Below are 27989 nucleotides of genomic sequence, written 5' to 3' on the forward strand. Positions count from 1 at the left end.
TCTGTTCCACGTGTCTGGTATCGACGGCTCAAATATTATTCTACGGATTCGTCGACTGAAACCTACGGCACGTCTGAAAGACTGAACGTACGTTAAAAGAATACCTACGCCCACGTTATGCGTATTTTTCGTTTTACAGCGTTAAACAGCGTTTTCTTTTCTTTGAAGAATTGCGTTGATCTGGAATTTACTGGTATAATGACTTTTCATCTGACGGTCTAATTGGAAAATTGAATGCTTCAAGTTTGTTGATGAAACGTTTGGTACCAAGATTCTCAACGTTTAACACACAATTTAACGCGCAGGAATTCCAGCACAACACGGGTTTGCTGGGTTTCTTCAAATTGTAGAAATTTTTAGAAGTGTATTTTGGCTTCCGAGGTTTTCTGGATTTGATTATAAAAGCCGTGAGAGATTAAAATCCTTAATTGAGAGGTGGGTTTGTCTGTGTGTTTCGTCGTCCGTACATCCCGTTTCTGAGTTTCGTACGCATGCTTATTGCTCGCCTTATAATCTTGTCGCAATTGTTGTTCCCATCATTTTCTCTTCTGCCGGCTTTAGAATTCTTATCCTCAGAGTTGCTCTGATGCATCTGCAGCGGAAGAAATTCATAGACGATGAAACTCTTTCCTTGTCTTTCATATAGCCCAAATTTTCTAATATTTGATCTGCACCGGCATTTGCATTGTGTAGTTTTCGGTGTTATTCTCTGTGGCCGAGTTTGTTTACGCAGAGAAATAGGGGTATATTTGATATTCTTTCGGTCTTGAAGTATCAGAGAACAATTGTTGCATGTTTGTGAAATCAGAAGGTTGCGGATTTACAGCAAATACGGCCAGTGAAATTTTTAGGAGGATCAGTTGGGCGTCGGTTTAGGAATTTTTTAAAAAAAAGGAAGTTTTGTTCTAGTCCGCATGTGCGTCATTGCTTTTTCTGGATCGGTTTTGCGCTATATTTAGCGCAAGTATCACTACGTCTCTTTCTTTGTTTTCGTTGCCTTCTGAGCAGTTACTTTAACTGAAGGATTTTGGCCAAAAAGCGGAACATAATTTTCTATTTTGCTGTTAGCGCATGAGTTAAAAAACGGTGCCTCTTGAAAACTGTGTTGTGTTTAAAAGTCGGAGGACTTTTTCTTGGTTGAATTCTGAAGAACATTTGTTTAAGGCCGGCCGGCGAGAGGATCCGCGTAGTTTTCGCGTCAATATTAATATTTGTACCGTTTGCTTGCATTCAAAGGAAGTTGAGAAGCAGTTGCAGAACTGAGTCTAATGGCGATGGAGGATCAAAATGAATCGGTATTTCAGATGTTGAAATTTTCTACTCTACCGATTGCAAAGGTTTTTGTTATGTGCCTGCTTGGATTTATTTTGGCTTCCAAGTATGTCAACATTCTTACGCCGAGCGGAAGAAAGCTTCTCAACGGGGTATTTATCTGTCTATCTTTCCTTCACCGGACTTCCTGTGATTTTATTTTTCTGTTGATTTCCTTCATCAAAACATGATGGTGCTGAGCTTTCCACTGGTTATGTCGAATAAGTGACGTCCTGTTGTTTTTCTCCACTTATTACGCGATACATTGTCCTTTAAGCTTTTGTTCATGTTAGCTTAAAAATGCTCTCAACACCTAATTATTGTTTTCATTCCTAATTTAGAATTTCACTTTGTTAGGGTAAAGGTAGCTTCGCTTTGACTTTTAAGCTCCCAACTTTTTCAACAATTACCAGAGGCTCCTTTAGTTTAACAGCTGTTGAAAACTTTTTGATTTTCGTGCCTTTTTTAATGAAGAAACTGGGAAAAAAGTTATTCTCTATCAAATTGGGCATAAAAATCTTTTGTTGCACATTATAAAAGATACTCGCGGCTCCACTATGATATGATTTCTCACTTCTTTCCATTCTGTTAAAATTATTTAATCCTCATAAACCTATGGATTTAACAGAACTGGCTCAGTTTAGAATCATCTATTAAAAATAAAACTGTTTACTGGACCTCTGTAAACTGTTTGTTCGGCTCTCATACAAAAATTCATTGCGCATAGGGTTTTTCCTTGGAATTATCTCTACTATTCTGATAGTACACCCTTGCAGCTGAGGGGTCCATCCTAACCATAGTATTCGCGCGTCTATCTGGCATGAACACATTCATTTGTACGAAGCCTTGAGTGAATCAAAAGCAACTTTTATGGCTGTGATATTATGTGGTCCCGCCTTTGTTTTATTACCCTCGATCGATTAATCCGGAATTCTGTGGCCTTTATGGGGAGTTTGAATGGTTTCAGGCTATTTTCTACTTTATGTTCTTATATGATTGTTGATATCTGTGAACAGTACTCCAAGATTAGGAATTGGGGCCCAATTTTTATAATTTGTTATGTAGCAAATTTATTCTGTCCGCTGTGGGATATTTTTTTTTGGCCCTCTATAAGCGACCTTTACTCTCTAGGCCATGTTGCCGCTGAAGATTTGTGGAATTAATTTGCAGTAAGAATGGTCTGAGAGGAGATAAGAACTAAGATCTCTTTATCTACTGGAATTTTTCAGAAACTGTAAACGTAACTGACACTTGTTAAGCTGCGCATAAATACATCAGATAAAAACCTGCCTTTCGACAATATTTTTTCCAAAAATATCTTTAGTGGGTGCAGGAAACTTCTACCTTTATATGCGTCATCTCCAGCTTCTTCCCGAAGTATTCTGGGAAAATAGCCTTTAAAAAAGTTTGTATGGCAAGATTGTAACTTTCCACTTTCCGTAATTTTTAATTGAAAATACGAATTGCAGTCCCTCCGTTTCTCATCAACAAAATGGATCCCAATCAAAACTCAATACTAATAGTATCCGGCATAGCTGGAAAAAAGTCTGTGAATCGGCACTCTAAAATTTTGATTTGGGCTCAACATAATTACACAAAAGAACAGAAACTAAAGCATTTGGAAATCTTTAAAGTTTATTCTGATTATCAATTTGTCATAATTCAAAGGTTACATATATCGTATTACCCTTAAATGCTCAATTTGAAAATTCATATGAAAATTATTGAGTTGAGTAGTTTCTTAATTCTTAGTATGGCAAAGAAAAAATAGTTTTATAGCGATGGGAAAGTTTTCTCCTAGGGCTTTATACATTGGAGGAGTTTAAAATTAACAGAAAAGAAAAGACTTCTGAAGAGGTTAACATAGTTTCCGTCTTCAGTTCAGCTCAGCTCAATAATTGGTCAGCGTTAAAAAAAATTGATCCGTTCTAAAATTTACTGAATGAAAACAAAACACCATAGCAAAAGAATATGAAAACCATTACCTTTTCAATCATGGACTGGCATTTGAACTGAACATAGCTGTCTACATTGAAATCTAACGTCTTAGACTCTTAAACAATCTCAATTTGTTGGAGAGAGCATGTCTTCACTCACAGTGCCATTAGCAGTCACAGCCCCTAATGGAGCCAAGGCCCTGGAACGCATAGAGTGCTTCAATGAACCCATTTTTATCCAATTTGAATGATCCTTATTGTAACAAACAAGTTCTAGTTTCACTCAAAAAACCTGTAACCCCGAATAACCGATCATTGATGTGGAATGCAGTTTGTTGATTGCAAATCCTACTTATTAGAAATGCACCTTTCTATCAAGTTTGCTGCAAATGAAGCAGCCATAGAAGTCTTTACCTCAGATCTGTTGCTTTCTAGTGTGCTCTAGTTTAGGGGTTACCATGAATGTGAAGTTAAATGTGTAACTGGCCAATATTAATATTTTAGTTTTGACATTATTTGCATGCTCTACAACACACGTACCCACAAGTTTTGTTACCATTCACTGCATTCATCACTCCTCCCAGATTTTTAATCTTTCAATTTTTATGCGGAAAATGCATTTAATTCTTAGTTCAATATTGGAACTAGTTCGATATGTAATTTGATACCTCTTTTTTGTTCTGATTTATTTGTAATGTCCTTTGTTCTTTGCAGCTAGTGTTCACACTCTTTTTGCCATGCCTAATCTTCACACAGTTGGGGAGGGCTGTGACAATACAAAAAATGCTGGAATGGTAATCTAATTTTAGTAACCCTTTATGTTTTTACTCTTGTAATGTAGGTTGTTTTCTGAATGAGGCATTTCAGTAAATTTCGTGCCTTGTTACCAACACTAAAGTAGAATGCTGTTATCATATGCTTCAATTTCAGATTACAGCCTAAAGGCTAAAAGGAACTAACATATAAATCTGGGTCTGATTTTTTGACTTGGAGCTTGGGTCACTTTTGCTTCAGAGTCTTTAATCCGTTTTTTGAAACATGTCATGAGTGATTGCCATATTTTCTTAATGAACAAATGTTTTACGGACTTGAATTTTTTATATACTTGTAGGATGGTTAGCTGATCAATATTTTTAAATCTGATATAGAAATAGTTGAAACTTGAAACCTCAATTTACCAAAGAAGTTCTCTTAAAACTTCAAATGAACTATTTCAGGAATTTTGTTATTAATCCTCTAGCAATACTGAATATTCACAGAAATTATAAAGCCATTCAACAATTGTATAACATATTAATGACTGGTCGTGCTTTTTAACCTCTCAGTTTGTCTTAATTTTAGGTTCTGTGCCATTTTCTATTAATCTCATCTCATATTTATGATATGAAGGGGGATACCGTAGGTTTTTTTTGTAGAACTTATTTTTAAGGGCCTTATACAACATGATTAATCCAGTTAATGTTTGTTATATGTGATTTGTTTCTTGAATCTTAATATTGGTTTTGGCTGTACCTTTCTAACTGTTCCTTTTGGCATTCAGGTGGTTCATTCCTATGAATATTGTGTGTGGCACAATTTCTGGATCGCTTATAGGATTAGGTGTGGCATTATTTGTTCGACCACCAAAGGAATACTTCAAATTTACAATTGTGCAAATTGGAATTGGTACAGATTATTCTCCATGTTTAATTTCATTTCATCTTTTTTTGATTTGTATCACCGAGAGCATGAGAACTTTGGAAATCAAATATTGGTTCAAAGATCCATAATGAGATTTATTTTATCTGTTAAAAGAAGGGATCGTGAATAACAATTTGTTTATGATTTGAGATTCTTCAATGAAGAACCTTACTATCACTTATATCTAGATTATTGTTGACATGCATATGCATTTTGGACCTTTATAGTAGGTTTGAATTGTTTCTGTCAGAATTACAAGACTCCAACTTGTCTTGAATTTGGTTTTTATCAAGGTTGGCTAGTAGTCCCATTGCCACTTACCTCAGCTCTCTTTGTCTATTTTTGTGCCTCTTGCCCTTTCACGGTTGCTGCCTCTGCCTCCATATCTTTTTGATCTAACCAAGGAAAGTCCATTATAAATGAAGTCTCCATTGTCTTGGTGCCTGGATCCAAATATGGATCAGTTTGATAAATTTCTTTCTTTTTGGATTCTAGGGAGGATAGTTGTTTATTTATCTTAAGCTAAGTGTATGGGTAGGGCCCAAAAAATAATGACTCACAGCTGAGTTTCAAGTTTTTAAAAAATCTCAGCACTTGGTTTTTAATATTTATTTTTAATATCTTTTTTGTATTTTTAATGTTGCAAGATTCCATATTATTCTACACATGAAACATTTATTTGAAGGATATGAACACAATTTGTTGTTTTTACATTACACATGCAATACATTGTATGTGGTTATCATTAGAACTTTTTATATATCATTACTAGATATATATTTGCAATTCATTACTTTTTAAGTTTTTATATATCATTACTAGAGCTTTTCCTAAAAATGGATATTTTTATCATGAAGAGATCAATATTGGAATGTTAATTTCTCAAGTTATAAAATTGTCATGTGCACCTGTGGATGTTGTACTTTATGAATATTTAAATTCAAAATGCTTATTTGACTTCACTTTTGAGATTCAAGAATCTGATTTATTTATTTATTCAGGGAATATTGGGAATGTGCCCCTTGTGTTGATTGGCGCAATGTGCAGAGATAAAAATAATCCATTTGGCGATTCTAAAATGTGCAATGAAACTGGGAGTGCTTACATATCATTTGGTCAATGGGTATGTTTTTTGTGAATTTTCCAACATTGGATGATATTTTTGGCACATTGTTGCTTTTGTTTTAAATACAGACTTTAATATTGAAATCCAAAGCAATCTGTTATTTCTGCTGATAAAGAAAAAGAAAGGAGCTTTCAAAAATTCCCTGCAGATGAAAGTGTCACGTGTATAAGATTGCACTTATATGTTACCTATGGGCTTTAAGCTTTCTTTCTGGATAGCTTGAAAGTTGAAATTTGTCACTTTAGAAGTTTAGAATATATAAGGAGAAATCTAGTATGTTTTTATCAAAAATCATCCTAAGGACTTTATATAGGCTTATGCAGTGTTGATGATTTCAATGAATTAAAAAAATTAAGTTTTAAATGTATCTCTTTGGATATTTGACCGAGGCTACAAATGCAAATCTTTCAGGTTGGTGCAGTGATTCTGTACACCTATGTATTCTATATGCTTTCACCCCCAGCAACAGAAGATTCTGTGGCTGATGGGGTTAAACCAAACACAGAAATTGCCGATTCAACAAGGATCCCGTTGCTTGCAGCTGAAGAAGGGATTGTTGATCATGTTTCAAAACCATTGGATTGGCGCTCAAGGGTAAAGGGGGTAAGTTACACGTTAGGATTTTTATGTATTTGAGATCTGTTTACAGCAATAGTCATGAAAGTGAAAAATTTCTTGCAACGTTATCCACTGCAAAAATGTTAGCATCATAGGAAATTTTGAAATCTTTGTTGTTGTTTACTTGATTATTTAATGAAATTCTGTGTTGTCAGAACTAGAGTTTGTCATATTTTATATTTGTCTGTTGTGACAATCGAAAGATTCTTATCTCTCGTATTTACAATCATGCAATCATGCATTAGGAGTTTTGTCAGTAGATCACTCTTCATATATAGTACTATGTGGCATTACTGAGTTGCATGTATCCTTATCTGTGCCATTTGGAGATAGCATTTTGCTACTTATAAACTGTCGTTTGGTTCAAATTATATCTGAAACAATCATTTTTCCATATATAGGCTGCTGTTTTATTTTGGGTTTCCCTTCTCTTTTAAGGACTTAAGACAGCTAACAGCAAAGAAAGATTATACTCTAGTTGGAAACCCAAAAATGTTCCTACTCTATGCTAGTGATGCACAAGTCAAGGCACATTAGTAGCAGACATGTCAGCACCAGGTAAACCTGACAGCAATGGGGTGGAAAGGATGATATAATTTTGCTCATTTTTGCAAAATGTGGCCAAAAAGATTTCTGTGACTGTTAACGTTCTACAAATGCTGTCTGTCTTAGAACATGAAACATGTTGGCATCATATTTGAGTGTTACTTATGTCTAGAAAAATGCATAGCATCCATAATCAGAGACCTTTTGGAGGCTGGAAATCGTGGTACTTAATTATTGAATTGAAATATTTATTCTTAGCACACTTTAGCCTATGCATGCACTGTCACATCACACAACATTTTCTGTGGCATTTCATATTTTGTCTTTTTAGCATTTTAATTCCATACCCAACACATTGCTTATAAGTAATTGGAACTTCTAGACTCTAGTTCTAACATCACGCAGAGGTGCTTTAGTGATTTATGGGTGCACTTACCTTGTAATTATTACCAGATTAAGAGAGTGGAAGGTCATAGAAGAAATGATTAGTCATGTGCAGTGTATTAAAATAATCCATGTAGTGGAAGAATCCCACAAAATTGAAATAATTTTTTTCACAACTTACTGGGAGTTATCTATTAAAATTATGTGATTTCTATAATATCATTATGTGTCCTCAGATTTTATTAGAGATAGACCTGAAAAGTTTCATTTGAAATAGTGACTTGCGTCGAGATTAAGGTTTCTCATGGCAGCCATTATTTTCTTTTTTCCATACCAGTTTGTTTTTTAGAAGCAAAAATTACAAACATGGATGCTCTGAAGCAAAGGGAGCTACAGAAATTATTTAAGAACTTTAGAAATTGATTTTTAGTGTATGCATCATAGTGAAGGGCTAACAAATTTTAGTAAATATGATTTTCCGTAGACCATGAGGATAACATTAGAGTGCTTCTAGAATCATCTGTGTAAGTTTATTTTTGCCTTTTTTGCATCAATATTTCGGTTCACACTCTGATCCACTATCAGGATGAGGATGAATTGTTAGAATTCAGAGTCGCTAAACTCAAATTTCAATAATGAGCAAGATGGATCTTTAATGAAACATGTGAGAATTGGATTTATAGCTTGTAAATAGTTTATTTTCCCTGTTAAATTATTCTTATCAATCTGTAATGTGAGAAGCCCAACTATTGGACTGCTTATTTGTTTGAGGCTACTGAATGTGATGTTTCTCATGTACCATTTTTTCTAATTTTTCTATATATATTTTAACATGGATGAATGTGACTATGCAGGTGATGGCTGAAGTGTCTTCATTTCTAGAGCGTTCAAAAATAAAGCAAATACTTCAACCACCCATAATAGCCTCGGTGAGTTTTTTTTCTTTCAGATGAACCATGACTATGAAAACGGAAGTGGCAAAACTTTTAATTTGTCAACAAAACGTTGCTTCCTCACCACTATGTTCTCTGTACCACTGGTTCTTTATTTTTTAATGATTGCAATTCTCAGGATCATTTTTTTTGCTAATTGGGAAAGAACTAGCATTTTTACTTATTGTCAAGTGTGAATAAGTCTTATCCTTACACTATAAGAAATTGGGTTAGACAATAATCTTTTTAATTTACTATCACTAACTTAAGTTATAATTCCTTTTTTTAAATAGGGAGATATATAAAGTATGAGTGGAACACTTTTTTAGTTGTGCTTTCTTAAAATTTATCATCTTTCTAGAGACGAATAGAGTGATTGTATGTGTGGGGATTTTCATTTTGTTTCTTTTTTCTCCAAGATGGGAGTGGGAAGCTAGATAATAATATTGACTTAGTTTCTCATTTTGCAGATACTTGCTTTGGTCATTGGCATCACTCCTTTTCTAAAGCATTTGATTTTGACAGATGATGCACCGCTTTTCTTTATTACTGATTCCTGTGTCATTCTTGGGTATGTTACACTTTTTCTTCCATTAAGTTCATATTTGAATTGCTTATTTACATATCAAGTAAGATAAAAGCTGTTTTAAATTCTAACAGTTAGATTTGTGGTGATTGTATCTTCTTTGGATTCAAAATCAATTTTGAATGACATTGCAGTTTTGGAGCTGTAGAAAAAGATACACATAAAATGCTAAGTCAAGAATGACAATTTAAGGAAAATGCAGCAGTGTTTTTTAGGTTGCTGATAGCGAGATTAACATAGAAGACACAAAGAAATAAAAACTAAATAATTTATTAATTTTACTTTCGAATTGATCTGGATCCCAGGTGGTTAGTAGATTCTGTAAATGGAAAATAAAAGACATAGTAAATCAAATACATAATTGAAGTAAAAGACTGTAGCAAATGTGTGCTACTTCTATTCACAAAAACAAATGGATAAGTTACAATGAATGTTTACAAAAACCGTGGCTAGGAATGAAGATTCTTGTGACCAGGATGGGCTAACACTTCAGATTGGGTTTGCCTATGACTATATGATATTTGCCATTGTCCTCAATGTGAAGGAAACACACAAATATTTTGAATACATTTCAGTTACAAAACATGCATCAAAAGTTGTAGCAAAACATCTTGAACTGTGGATCTTCCAGCTGCTTATTAATTTTGCTTCCTAATGGTTGGCATTCTATTACATGGTTGAAGTTGTTCATGTATAGATTTGTTGAAGTTGCTAGGTGTTTTCACAAAATTATGCACAATTGTGTGTGATGAACAATGTGTGGAGTCATGGGCATTGGCATGAGATGACATCAAGAGCTGTGTGCTAGGTTCGAGTGTTGTGGAGGAGAGCATGGAAGTCATGGTGCACACAATCTTCCCAAAGGCCTGCATGGTTGTGCTTTGATCATTTGCCTTTTCTTGAGAAGCAATGATCCCCATTGTGTATTTGTGAGCAATGGAAATTGAATGTAGAGTTGCTGAAGATTGCACCTTAGTACCCAACAGAAACTGAAGGAAAAGCTCGACATTTTTATCAATTAAAAAATGCTTAAATTTGTAAAAATATTAATAAAATTTATGCATATTATTGAATTTATGGAATATTAAATTGGTTTCCTTCATATATAGATCAAAATTATAGTTCAATATACATCATAGACCAAAAATTGAGTTCAATGCATATGAACTCTAATATTCAATATAAATAATAAAAATTACAAATCATAAATTTCTTCTACTATTACTAAAGCTCATAAAACTTTATTACCATTCTGTAGGTGTCCTTGAACAAAGTGGTTTAGTGGTATCATCCTTGACAAGAGCCTCAAGCATAGGATCATGTTGTAAATGCAACAAATTTGCCCTTGATGGCTCTCCAGTCTCATCTTTTGCCCCCTTATATGATGCCACATTCAGTTACCATTCAGTTGCCTCTCTCATCAAATCAACTCTCTTTTTAACACTAAATATTGGATTTACATCTTTAGCAACCCAATTAGAATATGGATTGATGCCATTGAGGTCAAGGGCATGATGTGCCTTTTCCCCCTCTACCTTTTTTGCGTGCAATTGAGAGTCCTACCTCAAGAAAAGGCCATTCAAAGGCTTTTGGGTCAACTTGTTGCACTTCTTTGTGTGAATGGCCTCAAAAAATGCAGTGACACCAATTGCTCTCAGTAAGGACTCATAGCAACATTAAATAGAATTTTGTACCAAAAATTGGCACATGTCAACTTTGACTCATGCAACAATTTCTTATTCTGCATAGTACTTTCCAACAAAAGTTGCACACTATGGCCACCCACATTGCTTAATCCTTGTATCTATGGCATAATGGAAAAAAACATATATTTGGCTAATGACTAATCTCCCTTTGACTCTAAAGAACTCATATTGCCTCTGATGTTCGTTTTTTCTTTGCTTTCATCTGCTCATATGTTGTCAAGTGAGCCTTCACCTCCTCGACCCCTTGAGAGTTGTTTGTGTACATGGCACATTTCAGCAAGGGCTTTGAGAAAGGTGATAAATGAGGCGATTTATGGTTATTTTGATATCTTGATTGCATAGTTGTAGAGAACAATTTCTACATTTGTACTACTACTTGCTACCTCATGTTTCTAAGTAGGGTTCTTAGGTTTGTAGCCAATTCTCCTACTCGCGGATGCCATTTTTTTCAAGAAAATGGAAATGAACTCTAGCCAAAGGTAAATTACAGAAAAAAACCTAGCCTGCCTAGAACAAAATAAAAAATAAAATTTTAATTTTGTGTTGTTTCTAAAAGCCCTTTGGATAAATGACTATTTAGTTTTGACATATGTTTGGCAGTCATTTCCTAATTTTTCAGAGCTCATGTCTATCAACAGTGAAAGTAGACTTTTTAGTATAATTTCAAACTCATGCACATTCATATATGCATTAAAACAAACTTAAAAAGTGACTTTTGAGCACTCTATATCCACTCGAAGCCTTGCATAAAAGAAATGACCTTAAAACGTGAAAGCAATACATAATGATCTTTTTGAGTGCAGGCAAGTTTTTGATGAAATTGCGAGTTTTCCTTGCAATTTTTGGGCAGTGAGTTACGTGAAGCTATAGATTGACTTGCAAATATTCACGAGATTGGCAAGTAGTTGCTAAGTTTTTTAAATATAAATCTGCATACTGCATTGCTTTAGTCATCTCTAAACAGATGATGTGAACCTTGGTCAGCTATATGCAGAATGGTGTATGAATCATGGTGTAGAGGCTTCATCTTCTAGTGTGGGCCCTAGAAACATTCACTGAAGATGCAACCAAACTTTGTTATTGATGTTGAATGAGGTATGCAATGCATTTCATGGCATTCTTTATATTTTTGATGTTGGTGCGAAAGAATCTATTGAACCTATTGGTGAAAACTTTGAATTTGCCTCAGAAATTCATACACTTCATTTGCTTCCCATTCTTGTGCGCTTATCTTCAAGTGTGGTGGTGCACAATAGGATATGCCAACGGTGTTGCAAGCTGAATTCCAAGACATGTTTGGGAAGTTATACCTCATTGAAATGTGCAATGCTGTATTGTCGGCATGCTAGATGTAAAATAGGTTGTCGATGAGCAATAAGTCTAGAAGTGTGCAATTCAAGTAGTGAATCACATTACCACTTGCAAATGAAAGGTTGTGGGCTGATCAAATTGTATATCTTATCTCTCCCACAAAGATTGCCAAAGTGCATGGATGAATCTTAGGTGGCTATTAGACAATGGATTTGGTCAAATAAAAGGAGTGTAGTCACTTGCATGGTGATGCTATTCTGCAAGTAATTATTATGGCCATCTTTGCAAACCTATCCATACCATATCATTTTGGTACTTTGCCATAGGGTGTTTGCTCATGAAATCCATGCTGATAGATTTCTACAGCCTTTGTCAAATTGCAAGAGGTGTTTAAATTTTGAGCTTCTTGTTCATGGGTTTGAACTTTGATGATGTAACGAGGATTTTAGGACTTGTAGACCTTGAACTTCTTGCTTAATGTTTGCACACATGTGAAGCTAATTAAAATGTTGATGTAGCACCATCAAGATCTTGGTAACATTGAATTTCCAATTGCCTTGGTGTAGTGCATCTCCTAAATGAGTCGTTGGAGAGGTGTGCCCTTTGGAACACAAATATTTTCAAGCTTGAGAAGAAGCTTGTTATTCAAAGGAAATTTACCAACCTATTTACCTTGCATGATTGTGATGTAGGTTTGTGTGAAATTTCAATTTGTGGAGTAGAGATTCTCCTTGTTAGTGAAGTTGTCACCATGTGAGTCCACTTGTTATTAGCATGTGAATTGGTGGTTTGTTGAGGCAGTTTTTCACTTTATTGTCTTTTCCCCTCTTTTGATTGATCACTAGATGGAATTTTTGTAGGTACTTCATGTGGCATGCATTCTCCAACTTGTTTAGTGTGTGTAGAAATTGAAGTGTCTTATGATTAGAATGAATGATTGTCTCTTCATCTAGAATGTAGTGTCACCATTGCTTAACAACTTGAACAATGACATACAATTCTTTCACATAGGTGGTGTAGTGCTGCATTATGTCATTAAATGTATCAGACTGGCAGGTTATTGGGTACGAATGTTGAGTGAGTATTGCATTGAGTGCATAGTTATATACATCATTTTGAATCTCAATGTGTGTGCATTTTCAAGCATTGCTAGATTAGGTACTATGTAGATTTGCTGCTTGAATTTCTCTAAAGCATGTTGTTGTTTAGACGTCCAAATGAATGTTGCCTTGGCACACATGATTTGATTGAGCAAAGAACGAGAAATCTACTCAATTTAGTGATGTTGCATGGAGTCAACCAATGTTGAACCACCTTGATGTTCTTTAAATCTACATGGATATGTGTGTGATCAATGATGTAACCTAGATATTGCATTTGCACTATGCCACAGGAGTTCGTTTGCAACTTGTGTTGGTGCAGAGTTTAGGATGTGTGAGACGTGCCCCACATGTTCTTACCAAGACTTGTTGAAGATGATGATGTCATTCAAGTATATAATGACAAATGAACTCATGAAGGGTTGTAGGATGCCATTCATCAAACACATGAATATCATTGGAATTTGGCACATTGGTAAGGTTGAAAGGCATAACTATCCATTCATATAGTTCCTCGGTTTTGAATTCTATCTTCCAAACATCTTCGGGATGAACTTTCACTTGGGGATATCTTGACTTGAGATCGATCTTTGTAGAAAATTGTGTATTGTAAAGTTGGTCCAACAAGATTTGATGCACAAAGGAGGATATTGGTTGTTCATTGAGATCTTGTTGATTGTGTGATAGTTACTATAGAGGTGCCATGTGCCATCTCTCTTTGGTGCAAGGACTATTAGACTGTTACATGGGCAAGAGCTAGGCCTGTTCTTATTGTGTTCAATCAGTTCTTGAATTTGGTGACAAACTTCATCATTCTCCCAAATAGATTTGTGATATAGAGGGCTATTAGTAAGAGGGCATCTAAGAGTCAAATTAATCATGTGTTGCACTATGTAGTGTAGGAAGTTCATTGTGCTCTTCATAGACATTCATGTATTATTGCAGTACTTTGTTGAGCTACTATTGTTGTGATAGAGTTTGTGCAACCTTGCATCATGCCAATGTGTGTTTGGTGTCTCGTGTAGTGTCTTAAGATGAACCATGAGAAGCACAAACTTTTGTGTGTGTGTGAGAGAGATGATGTTGTGGCTTTTCTTAGCAAATACTAAGGCTACTTTGGTCTTCAATGAAGACTTATAAAAATAGAAGTATCAATCACCAATAGAAATTGTTCTTTTTTGTGGTTTCCCCTGATACACACCATCCTTGTCATGCACATATGGCCTCACAAGTAGAATGTTTCAAACTTCTTGTGGTGTGATATCACAAGTGACCATATTCTACATGGGTTTGGTTGCATATTTGAATGTTTCAAGTGATTGTCCTTACCTTGTTGTAATCATTCTAGAGATTATGGTCTTGTGTGTGCTTTGGTAGAAAGTTAGGTGCTTGATTGCATCTTGCACAATGATGTTCTTTTGGCTGCAACTATTGACGATGGCATGCCTTAGTTGTTTGTTGACCTAACACTTTGCATGGAAGAGACCCTCATGTTCCTTTAAAGTATCAATTGTCATGACACTTGTGCCTTTTATCAATATCCTTGGGTTGTGTGGGATTGGACATGGTTTAAGCAATTGGAGATTTTTGTCTGTGACAATCAACATGATTGTGGGAATTTATAAATCGCTCCCCCTGCTGTCCCCAAAAAATAGCCCTTGAACTGCCATCCCTGAAACACGCCCCTTGCCATCCTGGAAATGCTGTGGAACATAGGTCTTGACTGTGTAGAAGTGTTACTAGTTAGTGCAAATGTTTTAGTATTAATTTTTTTTTTTGCATCTACAAATTGTTTATACATTGATAGGATGTAGCCCAGATATGTGATTCAATTGTGTAGCATTAATGACCCTAGGGTCTTAGCACATTTAGTGTTGCATAGCACAAAGCCAATGCATTATGCACAGTTTTCCTTAACGTCTAGTGACCTTTGTTTGGTAGAATTGCACATAGGTAGCATGCATAATCCTATTACTGAACTTTCATTTAGTAATTTGGTTATGTGTCAAAAAGCTATTTGCAATCCATAAATGGTGTTTTGATGTTTTCTACGTGATTGAATATTTTTCTTGGAATGATTTGAATGGAACAGTTTTCCAATTTTTAGTTAACATGCACAAACAGTATACGTATATATGTGTGTGCACATGTGTTCCTATGCATCTTCTTTTGGCTATCTTTTTCATTTTCCTCTTCTTAAAATATTGCAAATCTGAACTAATATAGCATAACATGTTGAAGACTTTTGCTGTTTTACCCTAGCCTGTGTCCCCAATATTTTTGTTTACAGAGTTTTCATGTACCTCTTTCTGATTCTTGGCACAATATGATTTTGTCATTAATGAGTAATATAGCAAGATAGAAACCTGAAACTCTTTCTCTTTGTTTTCATATCGTTTTTACAAAACATTTTAGGAAAGTTGTCTGCCTCCATGCATGCAAGATTTATATTATATGGGAATAATATTAGCAATTATAATGAAGTAATTCAACATTTATTTTGCAGAGAAGTGAGAGAACCGTTTATTGCCGAGCTTTTTTTTTGGAATAAATTATTGAGGAGTCTATTTGGTTCTCACCCATACTAAAAATTTGAAATACAAAGAAACTGAGATAGAGAAGAAAGACTAAGAGAAACATAGCCGAAAGTTCCAGCATTACAAACAACCATATTTAATGAGTAGTTATGAACGAAATGCCATGCCTTACCTACAGCTAGAAGTAACTACTTGCTGAGATGAAATTTCCATAACCCAATCATTTGCCAGCTTGATGTCAGTTGGATGTTTTAAAACAGAGAACAGTGAGTACATTAAGAACGTGTTAGAATCACTTCTATGGTGGTTAGGATTTTCTGCTCTCTTTGGGCCAGAGCATTCTACCTCTAATGTATTATGAAGAATGGGAAGGGAATTACAAACATCATTGCAAGAATGAAAACTGAAAACTGTTATATGCATTCCTACAAGAAGCATAAAACCTATGGTCCTGTACAGCTTGCTCCTTAGTAACTGATTCTGCCAACATCACTTGATTCATATCAAGTGGAGCCTCTGTGCCACCATCATGGGGCTCCTTGTACTGCACCGAGCCAGCCTTCTTTACACCCTTGCCAACTAGAAATCCATCCCTTAAATCCAAATCTGCAGATCCTTTGGAAGCTACAACGCCATTGTTATCTTCCTAACCAATGCCACTGTGCAGGAAGATAGCTTCTTCCCTGAGTGCAATGCCACACCAGGGTTCTGCTGTCCTGCATTTGGGTTTGAGGTATCACCTTCTCCTTCCTCCTCAGCCTCTGAAGCACCATTATCATTTGCAATATCAAAATTGCTACTTGTCACTGCCTGCCTTCCTCCTAATCCCAACTATTTTCTTGCTCTATGGTAGTAGACAATATGTTGCCATTTCAATTATATTGCTGAGCTCTTTACCATCCACATTCTTTAGTTACATGCCCCAATGTATTAATAAGCTAGTTTTTATGTGGAGAACTTACTATGCTGGATCAAAATATAAATCTACTATTAAAGATTCAAAATATTAGGGCGTACATGGTTAAATGGAGATAACAATTAATCCATTTATGTTTGCTATATACAGGGGTGCTATGATTCCTTGCATTATGCTGGCTCTTGGTGGTAACCTTATTGGAGGTAAGCTTGGCAGATCTTTCTGCTAAATTAAATAATCATTCAGTTCAGTTAAATAATACTTTGGCTGTTAAATCTTAAAATTGTCATTCAGTTCATTCACAAGCTTGTGCAATTACCATCAACTTGTTGGTAAACTACTTGGTATATAATGTAATTCTACCTTTTGATGCAATCTTGCAATATAATACTGGTTAGATCATTTGCACGTATGCAAACTGACAGATCTTATTACAGGTCCAGCAAATTCTAAGCTTGGGATACGGACAACTGTAGCCATTATATTTGCTAGATTAATCTTGGTGCCTCCTGTTGGTCTTGGAATTGTTACTTTGGCTGATAAATTAGGGTTTTTACCTGCAAATGACAAAATGTTTCGATTTGTTCTGCTACTTCAGCACACAATGCCAACTTCCATTCTTGCAGGTAATTCAATTGCTCTTTTATCTATCATATTTTAAGAGTCTCTTGGTATTAATATTCTAAATGTGTGATATTAGTGTTCACTCAATGATTAAGTGCTAAAGCTTTTTGAATATCCTCTTTTCTATATTGCCGAAAGTAAAAAAAATTACAGAAAATATAAGCCCAAAGGCAGTGAAACATAATAGATAACATTGACATTACATCAGAGAATGACAAGCGTAGGTGAGAACTGAATTTTGGGATAATATTAGGAGTCTGGGGCTCAAAGTGGCAGCCACTATATAGAAAAATCAACAGTTTGTAACAACTCACAGAACCTCAGAAGATAATTAACAAGACTTACCCTAATCAGACCCAATTACTCTTTAGCATTCTTTTGTAAAACAATATTCAGAATATCATCGGCATGACTGTTAAGTAACTTCTCAAACCAAGATAGTCCATGAAGGTCTCACTCTCAACCAGGCTAGTCTCAGCCTCGTGATCCATAAATAAATTAATCAGCCTACCTTACTAAGCTCTAAGAGCAACATGAAAAACAATGAACTGATCCAAGGCACCATCCAAGTCGGCATTCACAGAAACAAGAAGGCAGCTGGCCTCTAGCAGCATGATCTGCATACAAAGCACACTGTCTGGCGTAGTCCTTGTGAACAGTGATGGGATTCTAAGTAAGAAACTTAAAGAGGAAATAGTGATCTTGTGACCATAAGTTTGTAAATGATCTCCTCCGTTCCAGAAAAATTCCAGACATTTTTAGCATATTCAAAATAAAAACAAGATGGAAACAACAGTTGTCCATATCGTACACAGAGAAAAGGGCCTATACTAAACCCAAAAGAAGACGAAGTGGTGCCCACAAGAAGTTTCTGATGCAATAGCAACATAAAACACAATATTTTTGGTTAAATACAAGATCAAAAATAATCAAAGCTATCCTGCCAAAGCTTAGGATAATCAAGTCCTGACTTACTGTTCAAAGGATAAAACATCTCCTGGGAGAGAGACATCTTATCATACAGAGTTCTGTAAGAGATTTCTAGCAAGGGAGAGAATGAAACATGGGAAGATCATTGGAGGAATTTAACCAACAAAGTATATATTTTCCAAGATGACTTAGGAAGCATAAGGTTCCTTTTCATAGTCTTCCAGGAAAACACATCTGTTAAAGATTTTATACCCTTAGAACCACCTTCTAGCAGAACAACCTTTGTTTAGAGATAAAGGTGATTTATTACAACATAGATTCCACCAAAAAGATCTAAACCTTTGACAGTTGTAATGCTCCTAGAGAAGGATTCACGATTGACCAAAAGATGCCTTAACAACTCTAAGCTTTCCAAAAACTCCCAAATACTGGAGAACCTGCTGGCTTAATTGGAAAAGTCCCAAAGAGCAAGTCAAAGGGATGAGCTCCTTCCAAACCTTGTTTTAGGGACTCTTTTACTATATTATTTCTACCAACACTGTTCAAGGTTCTCCACCCCTCGTGACTCAGAATTCACTTATCAGCTAGCACGATGCCCTGAAACTTTATATTTATAAATCTAATTCCCACAAGAATGAGGAAGAGCACACCAGTCCTAGGACACAACATGCCTTTTTGGTTGGTTAGCCTTCCTATCTAATCTTTAAAAATCTCACAATAACTTATGAAAACAACCAAGTAGAAGCATAAATGCATTAAGAGGTGAGAATTTGCTAGTCTATGCATTACCAGTTTGCAGTCATGTTATCAATCCTACCAAAGACCTGTTCCTCCACATCACTATTTAAGACCAAAGGGGGTACTCAAATATAAGACCAATCTAGTAGGCCAATCCCAATCCAACCAAGATCACCAAATCACTCAAGGGGAATCTCATGCCAACCCAAAATAAGGGAGCTGTGCCAAGAGATTATGGACCTTGAATTACAGCAGTGCTGGCCAAGCCGGAAAGTAAGATAGGAAAAGTACTCTTGATCAATAATAGCCTATAGGGAACAAAGAAGTGTAATTATCAAATTGAGTCCCAACAACTTAGATTCATCAGGGAGCCTAATACCTATAACAGGGAGACCAACAGAGGGGCATCTCTTAGTAGATAATGCAAGGCATCAGAAACAAAGGAGGAGACCAAAGGGCACTCTTATCTAATAGACCTCTGCTGACCAAAAGGCTCAGTCAGGGAGCTATTACTATAAATATCAACTTGAGCTGAGGCATCCTTAAATAGGAGATTCACTATCTTGCAAAATCTTTCTGTAAAGCCAAGAGTCCTCAACGTCAAAAGGGTGAAAGGTCATTCAATTTTGTCACAGGGTTTTTTAAAATATAGCAATCATACAAATGTTGAGTTATGAATCTCTGGCCCAAGCTGTCTTTTCCCGGCTAGCGATCAGTAATCCAAGATAAATCTAATTTGGACAAATTCACTCTTGTACAAGATTTTTTTTTTTTTGCTAAAAACCATGCAGTATAATAGCTAAAATCTTAGCAAGATTTTTATAGGGAACATCAAGCAGGGTGATCGACTTCTAATTTTTGAGTTGTGTTCTGCCCCCTTAGAAAAGAGCTTGATGATATCTCTACTAATGTTCTTGTGGAAGGAACCAACTTACAGAATCTCCTTATACTCAACTAGAAGATTTCCAGAAACTCAATCTTTGTTCACTTTATAAAACTCATCAGGGAAAACATCAGCATCTGGGGATTTTTCATCCTTAAAAGAATAAATCAGAGACTCAATTTCATGTATAGTGATTGATGTTTCAATACCCTTAACTTCCTCAAAAAGTTTACTGGGAATAATCCTACTATAAAGATTCGTATTATCAATAATAACATCATTAATACGATTAGAACTAAAGAGATTGTTGTCAAAGAAGAAGGATCTACAAATATCCTTAGGGTTAGAACAAAGCACCCCTACAATAGCAACAACTTCCTACTCTTTCCCTAGTAAGCTTGGCTTTAAGCATCATCAAGAATTGTTTAGTATCTTTAGCCCCATTTGTAAGCCACATCAACTTGGATCTAATTTGACCCCCCTACACCACAACAGCTTAGCTCACAAACAAGCCAATGAAGGATAATATTTCTGGGATCAGATTGAAGCCTATTTTTAATCGTAATAGGAGATCTAAAAGCATGTTTTTTCTCCTCCCCTTTTTAAGAGATCTTGATCCCAAATTAAAAGGGTCTCCAAGTTTCCTTGTCTCAACATCGCCAATAAGATTTAACAGTGCAACAATAGAAATATCACTTGATGCAACATATTTGCAAAGCATAGGAGTACCGAGTAACACTAAAATCTGTTGTAGCCCTTGGCTATAATTACTAGGACCAAACTTAGTCTCTTGGAGCTACCCTTTGAAGTTAAGTAAACTCCTGTACAAAAACCAATAGGTCCTTCAATTCTTGGAAGGTTTTGAATAGCTTCAGTGTCAGAGAACCTGGGAGGACACTTCCTTATAATACACCAGAAAGTCCTCTACTGTGATTCAAAGAGACAAGGTTAGATTCAACTTCTACATCTCCTTCCCAATCCAAAGGAATGGGTGTAGGGTAGTCATGATCACTTACTATTCAACATATGTTTCAGAATCCACTTATCTTATAGGGCAAATAACAATATCCTCACCAGAGTTACAATTTTTCCCATTCTGGAATCCCTCAGTCACATTGTCTTTAGAAGGGACAACCACCTTAGAGATAAGTGATCAGAAAATGCTGGTCAAGTTGTAAGATTGTTAGGCTTGTTTTCTGTCATCAGTCTTTGGAGTAGTCTTATGTATTAACTTAATGAAATTTGTTGCTTTTTAGTGTGTTTTGTCAAAGTAGGGACTGTAATGAAGTTAAGGGGTTGTTTGGGATGGTGTTGGACATGAGAAGTTTTAGTCTCTTATTGGATTTTTCTCCCTGTTTTAGGGTTTTTCTAATAACAAGGTTATGTATAAGTGTGTATGAATTTCATGCCATCTTGTTTACTTGTTATGCTCTCATATGTTGCAATTCTAATGAATAAAAAATCATTGTACAATTAACCATTTGTTAGTGGTAGGTTAGTGTTTGTGGAGGTTGTTGTAAGGTTTACTCTAATGATATCCACAGTTGACAGTAGCATTAAGTGATACCCTTCTTGTTTATGAATCAAGTGGTATCAAAGTAGGTTCTTATAGCTTGTTTTTGTTTATGAATCAAGTGATCATACCCTTCTTGTTTATGAATCAAGTGGTATCAAAGCAGGTTCTTATAGCTTATTTTTGTGGCATTTTTAAGTTGATGCTGATTACTTTGGTTTATGCCCTTTACTAGAATGAGTGGGGGGGATAATAAGAATGCAATAGAAGTGATTGATGACAAAGAAGCATGTTTTAGAAGGTTGGAAGTTGCAAAGATTTCGTATAGAAGAGAAAGTGGATAGACTGGAAACTATAATGCAAGTTCTACTGGAGAAGCTTGGGGTTTCACATGAGTATCATAAAGGAAAGGAATTGAGAAAGCTGATTGTGAGCAAGGAGATAGTACCTCCGAGAGATTCTTAAAGGGTGAGGTCAAGATCGACTTTCATCCCTTTGATGGCAAGATTAGCATGGACAAGCGTAATCGGTGGGTCTCTCAAATAAGGTTTACTTCAGCCTTCACAAGATGTATCCTCTTTAACAAATATTGCTTGCAAGGTTGAAGTTGTTTGGGCATGCTCTTACTTGGTATGAGAGTTATGCGCATTCCGCTTTTCAAGAACCATGTAATGTGATTCTTGAGCACTATCTTTAAAAAATGTATTTATAGAGTGTAGATCCATATTGGAGGAAGTGGAAGTGGAACACTGGAAAAACCTTCCTAAACTCTAAATCAAATGGTTTATAATATATATAATCAAGTTTGCCACTACAATTCCATTGCCCTCCTATTGAACAAACAATGGCAGGTCCAAGACCCTGAAGTGAGATGGCAACAATGCTGTCAAGTTATTTCAATAACAAGAACATCCTTCAAACATAAAGTGATGGGATGGCTAGTAATACACCAGGGTTTAGCTGTCAAAGCAAGGTTGAACAAGATTGGATTTGTAGATGCATTTCACACTGTATGTGGGAAAGAAGAAATAGTTGATCATATCTTCTACAAATGTCCAACAGCTAGAGGCTTTTGGGGATGGCTGTAAAATGAATTCAATTTCCTTTTTATTACTCCTCTCTCTAGGAAAGGACCATCTTAAGGGGATTCTTGGATTGTATAGGACAGCTGCAAGGTTAATGGCATACAACTCAGTTGGCAGCAATCGGTTTTCTTTTGAGGTCAAGATGTGATGCCATCTTTCAAGATGGTACCTCCCCTCTCAATATGGGGAAGTTGAGACTTTTTAGATAAAGAGTTGGCTTTGATTGAACAAGATAAGCTTGAGTGGATCGAAGAGATGTGAACTCTTTTCCCATTGGGGCATAGGCTAAAGTGCTTTCTTTCCTTGCCCGTATAGGGAGAGAATCCTCCTCTTAAACATAATGCTCAGATGATGTAATTATATAATGATGTAACTTTCTGTTCCTTGGATTTTTATACGAAGCACTTTTCTCAATATAAAAATAAAACCAAAGAGATGGAATGCAGCTCCAAAGTGGATAGGTTGTTTAGAAGGTTGGTGCTAGCTCACATGATAGAGAGGAGCTCACTCGAATATTCCACATCAAAATCGAAATGAAAGGTAAAAAGGTTGATAGCCATGCTTGATACATGTTTGCAAGCAAACCTCATCTCTAATAGACTGTTTAGTGAACTTGGTTTGGAGATGGCAGACCATCCACATCCATACGCTTCAGGATGGTTGCAACAAGTAGAGATGACCATTATCAAGCAATGTAAGTTGTCCTGTGGACCTACTCTTGAGTTTTTAGGATGTTGTGTAGGTAGATGCAATTCCAGTGGATGTTTGAATTGTAACATTATCTTTAGAAGCCCGTATCTCTATTAAATAGATGTCGTCTATTACATGAAGAATAACCAATACAGGCTTAGGTTGAATAGGAAGATGCTTATTTTGCATCCTTACTTTGGAAAGTCCAAGGTCATATTGGCAAGCAGACCTAAATACAAGAGGTTGACTAGTGGAAATGGAAGGGTTCTTTGAAGAAGTATTGGGGATGTTAAGAGGATTCATTCTCATAAAAAGCAGCAAGGAGTACAGGTGCATTAGGTCAGACAGAGAGAGAAATGTGCCATCAAGTCTGGATGATGTTCGCCCAATGGTGCAATGAATCTCTCTAGCATCCTAATGGTGGAGGTGTGATTCTAAAACTCAGGTCAAGTTATAGGACGATCAGGGTCTTGTTTCCCATCATTAGTGTTTCAGAATTCATTACTTATAGTGTGTTTTGTTACAGTAGGGTTTGTGATCAAGTCAAGAGGGCATCTGGGATGGTATGACACATCTCTTAGAGTTTCCAAAACAAAGTTGCAAATCTCAAAATGACCTAGAAAACTTTTGTTAGCACATTCACCAGTTTGCAGAGGCAACCAAAATGCAAATGGCCTAGCAATTTCACCAAAATGCTAGCAATATGTGTAATATGAAGAGTTTAAGTGTTTCAAATCCTCTTTTGGTGTTTGGACTTCCATTCTTCAACTGTGGTAGGTTAATAGAAAGTCATGGGCTTTGTGTAAATGTTCTTGTTCCTTGTTGGAAGCATTGGGAGCTTGGAAACTTCATTTTAAGTCTTCTTTTGTTCATTTTCCATGTTTGTTGTATTTTTCAGAGTTGCTAAGACTCAGTGCAGGTCCTTGGAGCTAGTTTAGAATCTAGATCATTGTTAAGTCCTATGTATGGCCTTGAAGAACTGTACCACTTGTAAAAGGCTATTAAGATATAGTGAATTTTTTTCTGCTGTAGGGTTTCTCTAGTTATAAGGTTTTGTGTTTTAGTATGTATGAGTTTTATGGCATCTTGTTACATTGTTATGCTATCGTTTTCTATGTTTTAAATTTAATGAACAAGAAAAAAATTGTATGATTAACCATTTGTTAGTGGTAAAATAGTGTTTCTGAAGGTTTTTGTAAGGTTTCCTGTAATTATATCCGTAGTTGACAACTTGTGAGAGATGCCCTCTCTATATGTGTGTAATGTCCCCTAGTAGGTTTAGGCCTGTTTTAACCATAATTAATCTATTTCCATATACTTATGACTTAAACTAAATTGATTAGGAGACAAATTTATCTTAACATGAATCAAATCTGTTGTGATATTCCATAGTTCAATTAATTTATCAATTATTATTTATTAATAAGTAGATTGTTCATCTACCATACTAGATAATTAATTCATACTAATAATTAATTTTATCATCCATAATTCTTAATGCAAGTGTCAACCTTTGTTACTGCTTTAACTCTAAGGAAGAAGAGGATGTCTATGTTACCAAAGCGCTTAGAGACCAAAATACAATAGGCTCCCTCAAAGTTTACACATCCAAGCCTTTGCCCTATCTTGGAGTTGGGACCATGCCCTCAAAGTTTACGGGACGCTGATCCTTATCCTATCTTGGGAATCATCCTATCGATTGGATTTTCTTTGGAAACAACTCAATCCCCAACTTCTCCAATGCTGACAGTAGTAATAAGCATTATATATAAACATATTTTTCTTACTGTTATTAACTTAAGAGTTCTTTCTGATTTACATTCTATATTGTTATTTGTCTGATCAAACATATATATAGATATAGATATTAAGTATGACTGCCATACATATTGCAGTCTATATTAATATTACTATTAAATTCTGCATAAGAACATTATCAGGCTTCATATATTAAGCATACATATTAAACACATCCCCATGCATACCACCAAGAACAAGGATGTCACTGCCTGTAACTTAATAACAGTTCTGATCTGATCTGATCGATGGTGATGTTCATGGATGTTTTTGATTCCTTTCCTTTATATCTCTCAATGTGAGGGAGAGGTCACACCTCTTCATCATGTATGCCCTTTGGCAAGAGACACACCCTTTCACCATTAGCACCCTTTGAAAGAGTGCAACTCTTCATTATTTCTGCCCTTTGAAAGGGACACAACCTTTCACAATCAGATCTGCAATTCTTATTTAAATCAGATCTGCCCTTCTGATTCCCAGTTGTCCCCCCTCTCAAATGAGGTTCTCTTCTCCCTTTTATATCTCTTGTTGAGGGAGTCACAACTTTCCTTCCATGTCTTTCAACCATTCATTAACTTAACTAAATTTTAATTAATTATATTTAATTATATTCTTTTATATTTTAATTTAAATTTTAATATTTAAATTTTGTTATTATTATTTAACAATATGGATCAGTGGGAACCTCTGTATTAGTCCTAAGCAAAGGACACTCTTATCTCAGATGGCCACCATGCTTACACAAAAAGCAAGAGCTAAGCCCACCTATAGGCCTTTAATCTCACATGGAAAAGCTTCAGAGTGTAAACAGATAATTTCAGGAGCACTTTTATCTGATTTGACTGAAAATAGAACCATAGTATTCAAATGAGGAAGTTTAAATTTAGTGTCTTTGACTTTTAAGACTTCCCCAAGCAGTTAAGATTATGCAGCAGTGGAAACCACAATTGTGGAGAGACAATGAATTTTAATCCAACATGGAGTGGTACGAATGGTTAAATCTAGGGGTTTAAGATCTGGTGACCTAATGAAGGTCCTAAACAGTCTGACTTTTATTTTAGGATGATCAACTTTCTCTGCATCTTGGAGTTTTTAAAAATAACCATAAATAAACCTTTTTGGACCATCTACAAAATGAAACATAAATACCCAACTTTTTTCCCTAGGTAGAAGCAGTCCAGCCAAAATTTCCTAGAAGTTAGAGCTTTTCTTTGTTCAAGTAGATAAATAAAATATAGAATCAAGGTAAACAATAAGGTTTTTTCTGGGCAAGGAAGAGAACTCTGTCTGTGCCTCCAATTTCTTTTCTTCCTTCGAACACACTGTTGAGATTTCCTCTGTAGTTATGTGGTGTAGAGAAGCACATTGATACAGGCACTTTTGTAGTTTCCTGATTGTCTGCATATAGGATTTGGTTGAAAGATTTATTGACAACTTCCACCGTTACAAAATTTCTCACCACCAATGCTTATCAACATCCTGCTCAGTCCTGCTCAATTGTACCAGATTTAATTCTGTACTTTTCACCAGGATAGCCATCTCCAACTTTTCTGTCCACTTCATGTGTGTGGTCCATCAATACATTGGACACCCCACACAGACAAGGAGTCTCTTCAGATTAATTAATGACAAATGAAAATTATGTCAAGAGCCCCAGTCCAAAAAGGAGCACAGATTATAAAATGGGCAGGAACCAAGTAAAAAAAGCAGTGTAAAATAGAGGCTACAAATTGCAAGGAACACACCAAGCAAGAAAATGATGTGACCAAGAAGACGAAGATCACCAAGAGGACTTCATTGCTCACATGGAGGATTATTTTTGTCTTCCTCACTTAGCACCAAACATCCTCCTCACTCTTCTGCTTCAATTTCTTTCTTATTTTTTTTCTTCCTTGAATATTTTTAAAAAACTAAAATCAACGTATTCAATTTAGTCAAACAATATTTCTCTGTAATAGTTTTTATTTTACAGTGTGTTTTACTGCTCCTACATTTCATGAATTTCATAATCAAATGTTAACTATGCTGGGTATTCCAGTTCTTTACCTTTTTGTGTGCTTTGTAAATTCTATTGCAATGGATTGAAGCTTCTGATTTATATATTGCATATACAAAGCAAGAATGCTAATTGATTGCTATGTTGGGAAACAGGGGCTGTCGCTAACTTAAGAGGCTTTGCAGAGAAAGAAGCTTCGGCAATTTTATTCTGGGTTCACATCTTTGCGATGTTTTCTATGACCATGTGGATCACACTGTATCTGAACATATTGTTTTGATAGCAACACAAGGACCACAGAACCAATGAATTTTGTTTTTGGTAGGCCAAATTGCCAGCATCATATTGCGCACTTATTTTACACTAACATTCAACAAAGAGAAGCATCTGCTATTTGACAGGCAGGCGGGGGGACAAACATTCTTCACCCATTAAGTGAAGTCCTTGGAAATTTAAGGGAATGATTTGTTATATGTATTTAAGTATGGCTGAGGCCATCCTTGTAATGATAATGATGAAAATCAATTATGTAGCATATGTAAATTGAAAAACAAATTACGTGAAGGTGGTTTTCCTTGGAAAGATGGCTCATGTATAGATGTGATTTCTTGCATGACTCTTTTTTCTGAGAGCAAAGAAACTACCAGTAAAAGTAATATAGATCTGGACTTCTTAATTTTGGTAAAGGTTGAAAGATCAGTTGATGTTCATAATTGTATCCAAAAGTGCAAGTTGAAGTTAATCTTGAGTTACATTTTGCAACAGTTCAAAAACATCAAATCGGAACATGAAGCACTCATAAACAAGAAGTTAAAAGTCTCAGTGGCACATTCGCTAAACCCAAATCCAGCTCCAAAAAAATCTTATATAAAAAACATGAAATTGTGCTTCACAACTTGTAAGTAGTTGAGAAACATGGTCAAATTTGGCTCTATAAATATCTTATAATCATTTGCCAATTAGTTGAAAAACTTATCCAAACCCTAGAAATGTTAGAGCATCTTATATTTTTTGAGATAACATCCTTCATTTTGTTGACAGAA

The 27989-nt window shown here is 35.6% G+C and overlaps 1 protein-coding gene across 1 annotated transcript; it reads left to right on the forward strand.

The window, feature by feature from the left end:
- The first annotated feature begins 135 nt into the window (after nt 1-135).
- LOC131055801 (protein PIN-LIKES 6) lies at nt 136-27632 on the forward strand. Its single transcript, XM_057990145.2, has 10 exons — nt 136-1424; nt 3963-4042; nt 4789-4913; nt 5930-6051; nt 6466-6657; nt 8457-8531; nt 9005-9105; nt 16841-16893; nt 17128-17316; nt 27102-27632. The coding sequence occupies exons 1-10, from the start codon at nt 1269-1271 to the stop codon at nt 27224-27226; spliced, it is 1218 nt and encodes a 405-aa protein (XP_057846128.1). The 5' UTR covers nt 136-1268; the 3' UTR covers nt 27227-27632.
- Nucleotides 27633-27989: the final 357 nt, after the last annotated feature.

Source organism: Cryptomeria japonica, chromosome 10 (genome assembly GCF_030272615.1).
Source record: "Cryptomeria japonica chromosome 10, Sugi_1.0, whole genome shotgun sequence".
Classification (NCBI taxonomy): Eukaryota; Viridiplantae; Streptophyta; class Pinopsida; order Cupressales; family Cupressaceae; genus Cryptomeria; species Cryptomeria japonica.

What these genes read in the sequence shown, in the direction of transcription:
- LOC131055801 (XM_057990145.2), top strand. Translation starts at nt 1,269, where the DNA reads ATGGCGATGGAGGATCAAAATGAATCGGTATTTCAGATGTTGAAATTT. An exon ending in ACATATCATTTGGTCAATGG is followed by an intron (nt 6,052 to 6,465) that starts GTATGTTTTTTG and finishes CAAATCTTTCAG; the next exon opens with GTTGGTGCAGTGATTCTGTA. An exon ending in GGCGCTCAAGGGTAAAGGGG is followed by an intron (nt 6,658 to 8,456) that starts GTAAGTTACACG and finishes GTGACTATGCAG; the next exon opens with GTGATGGCTGAAGTGTCTTC.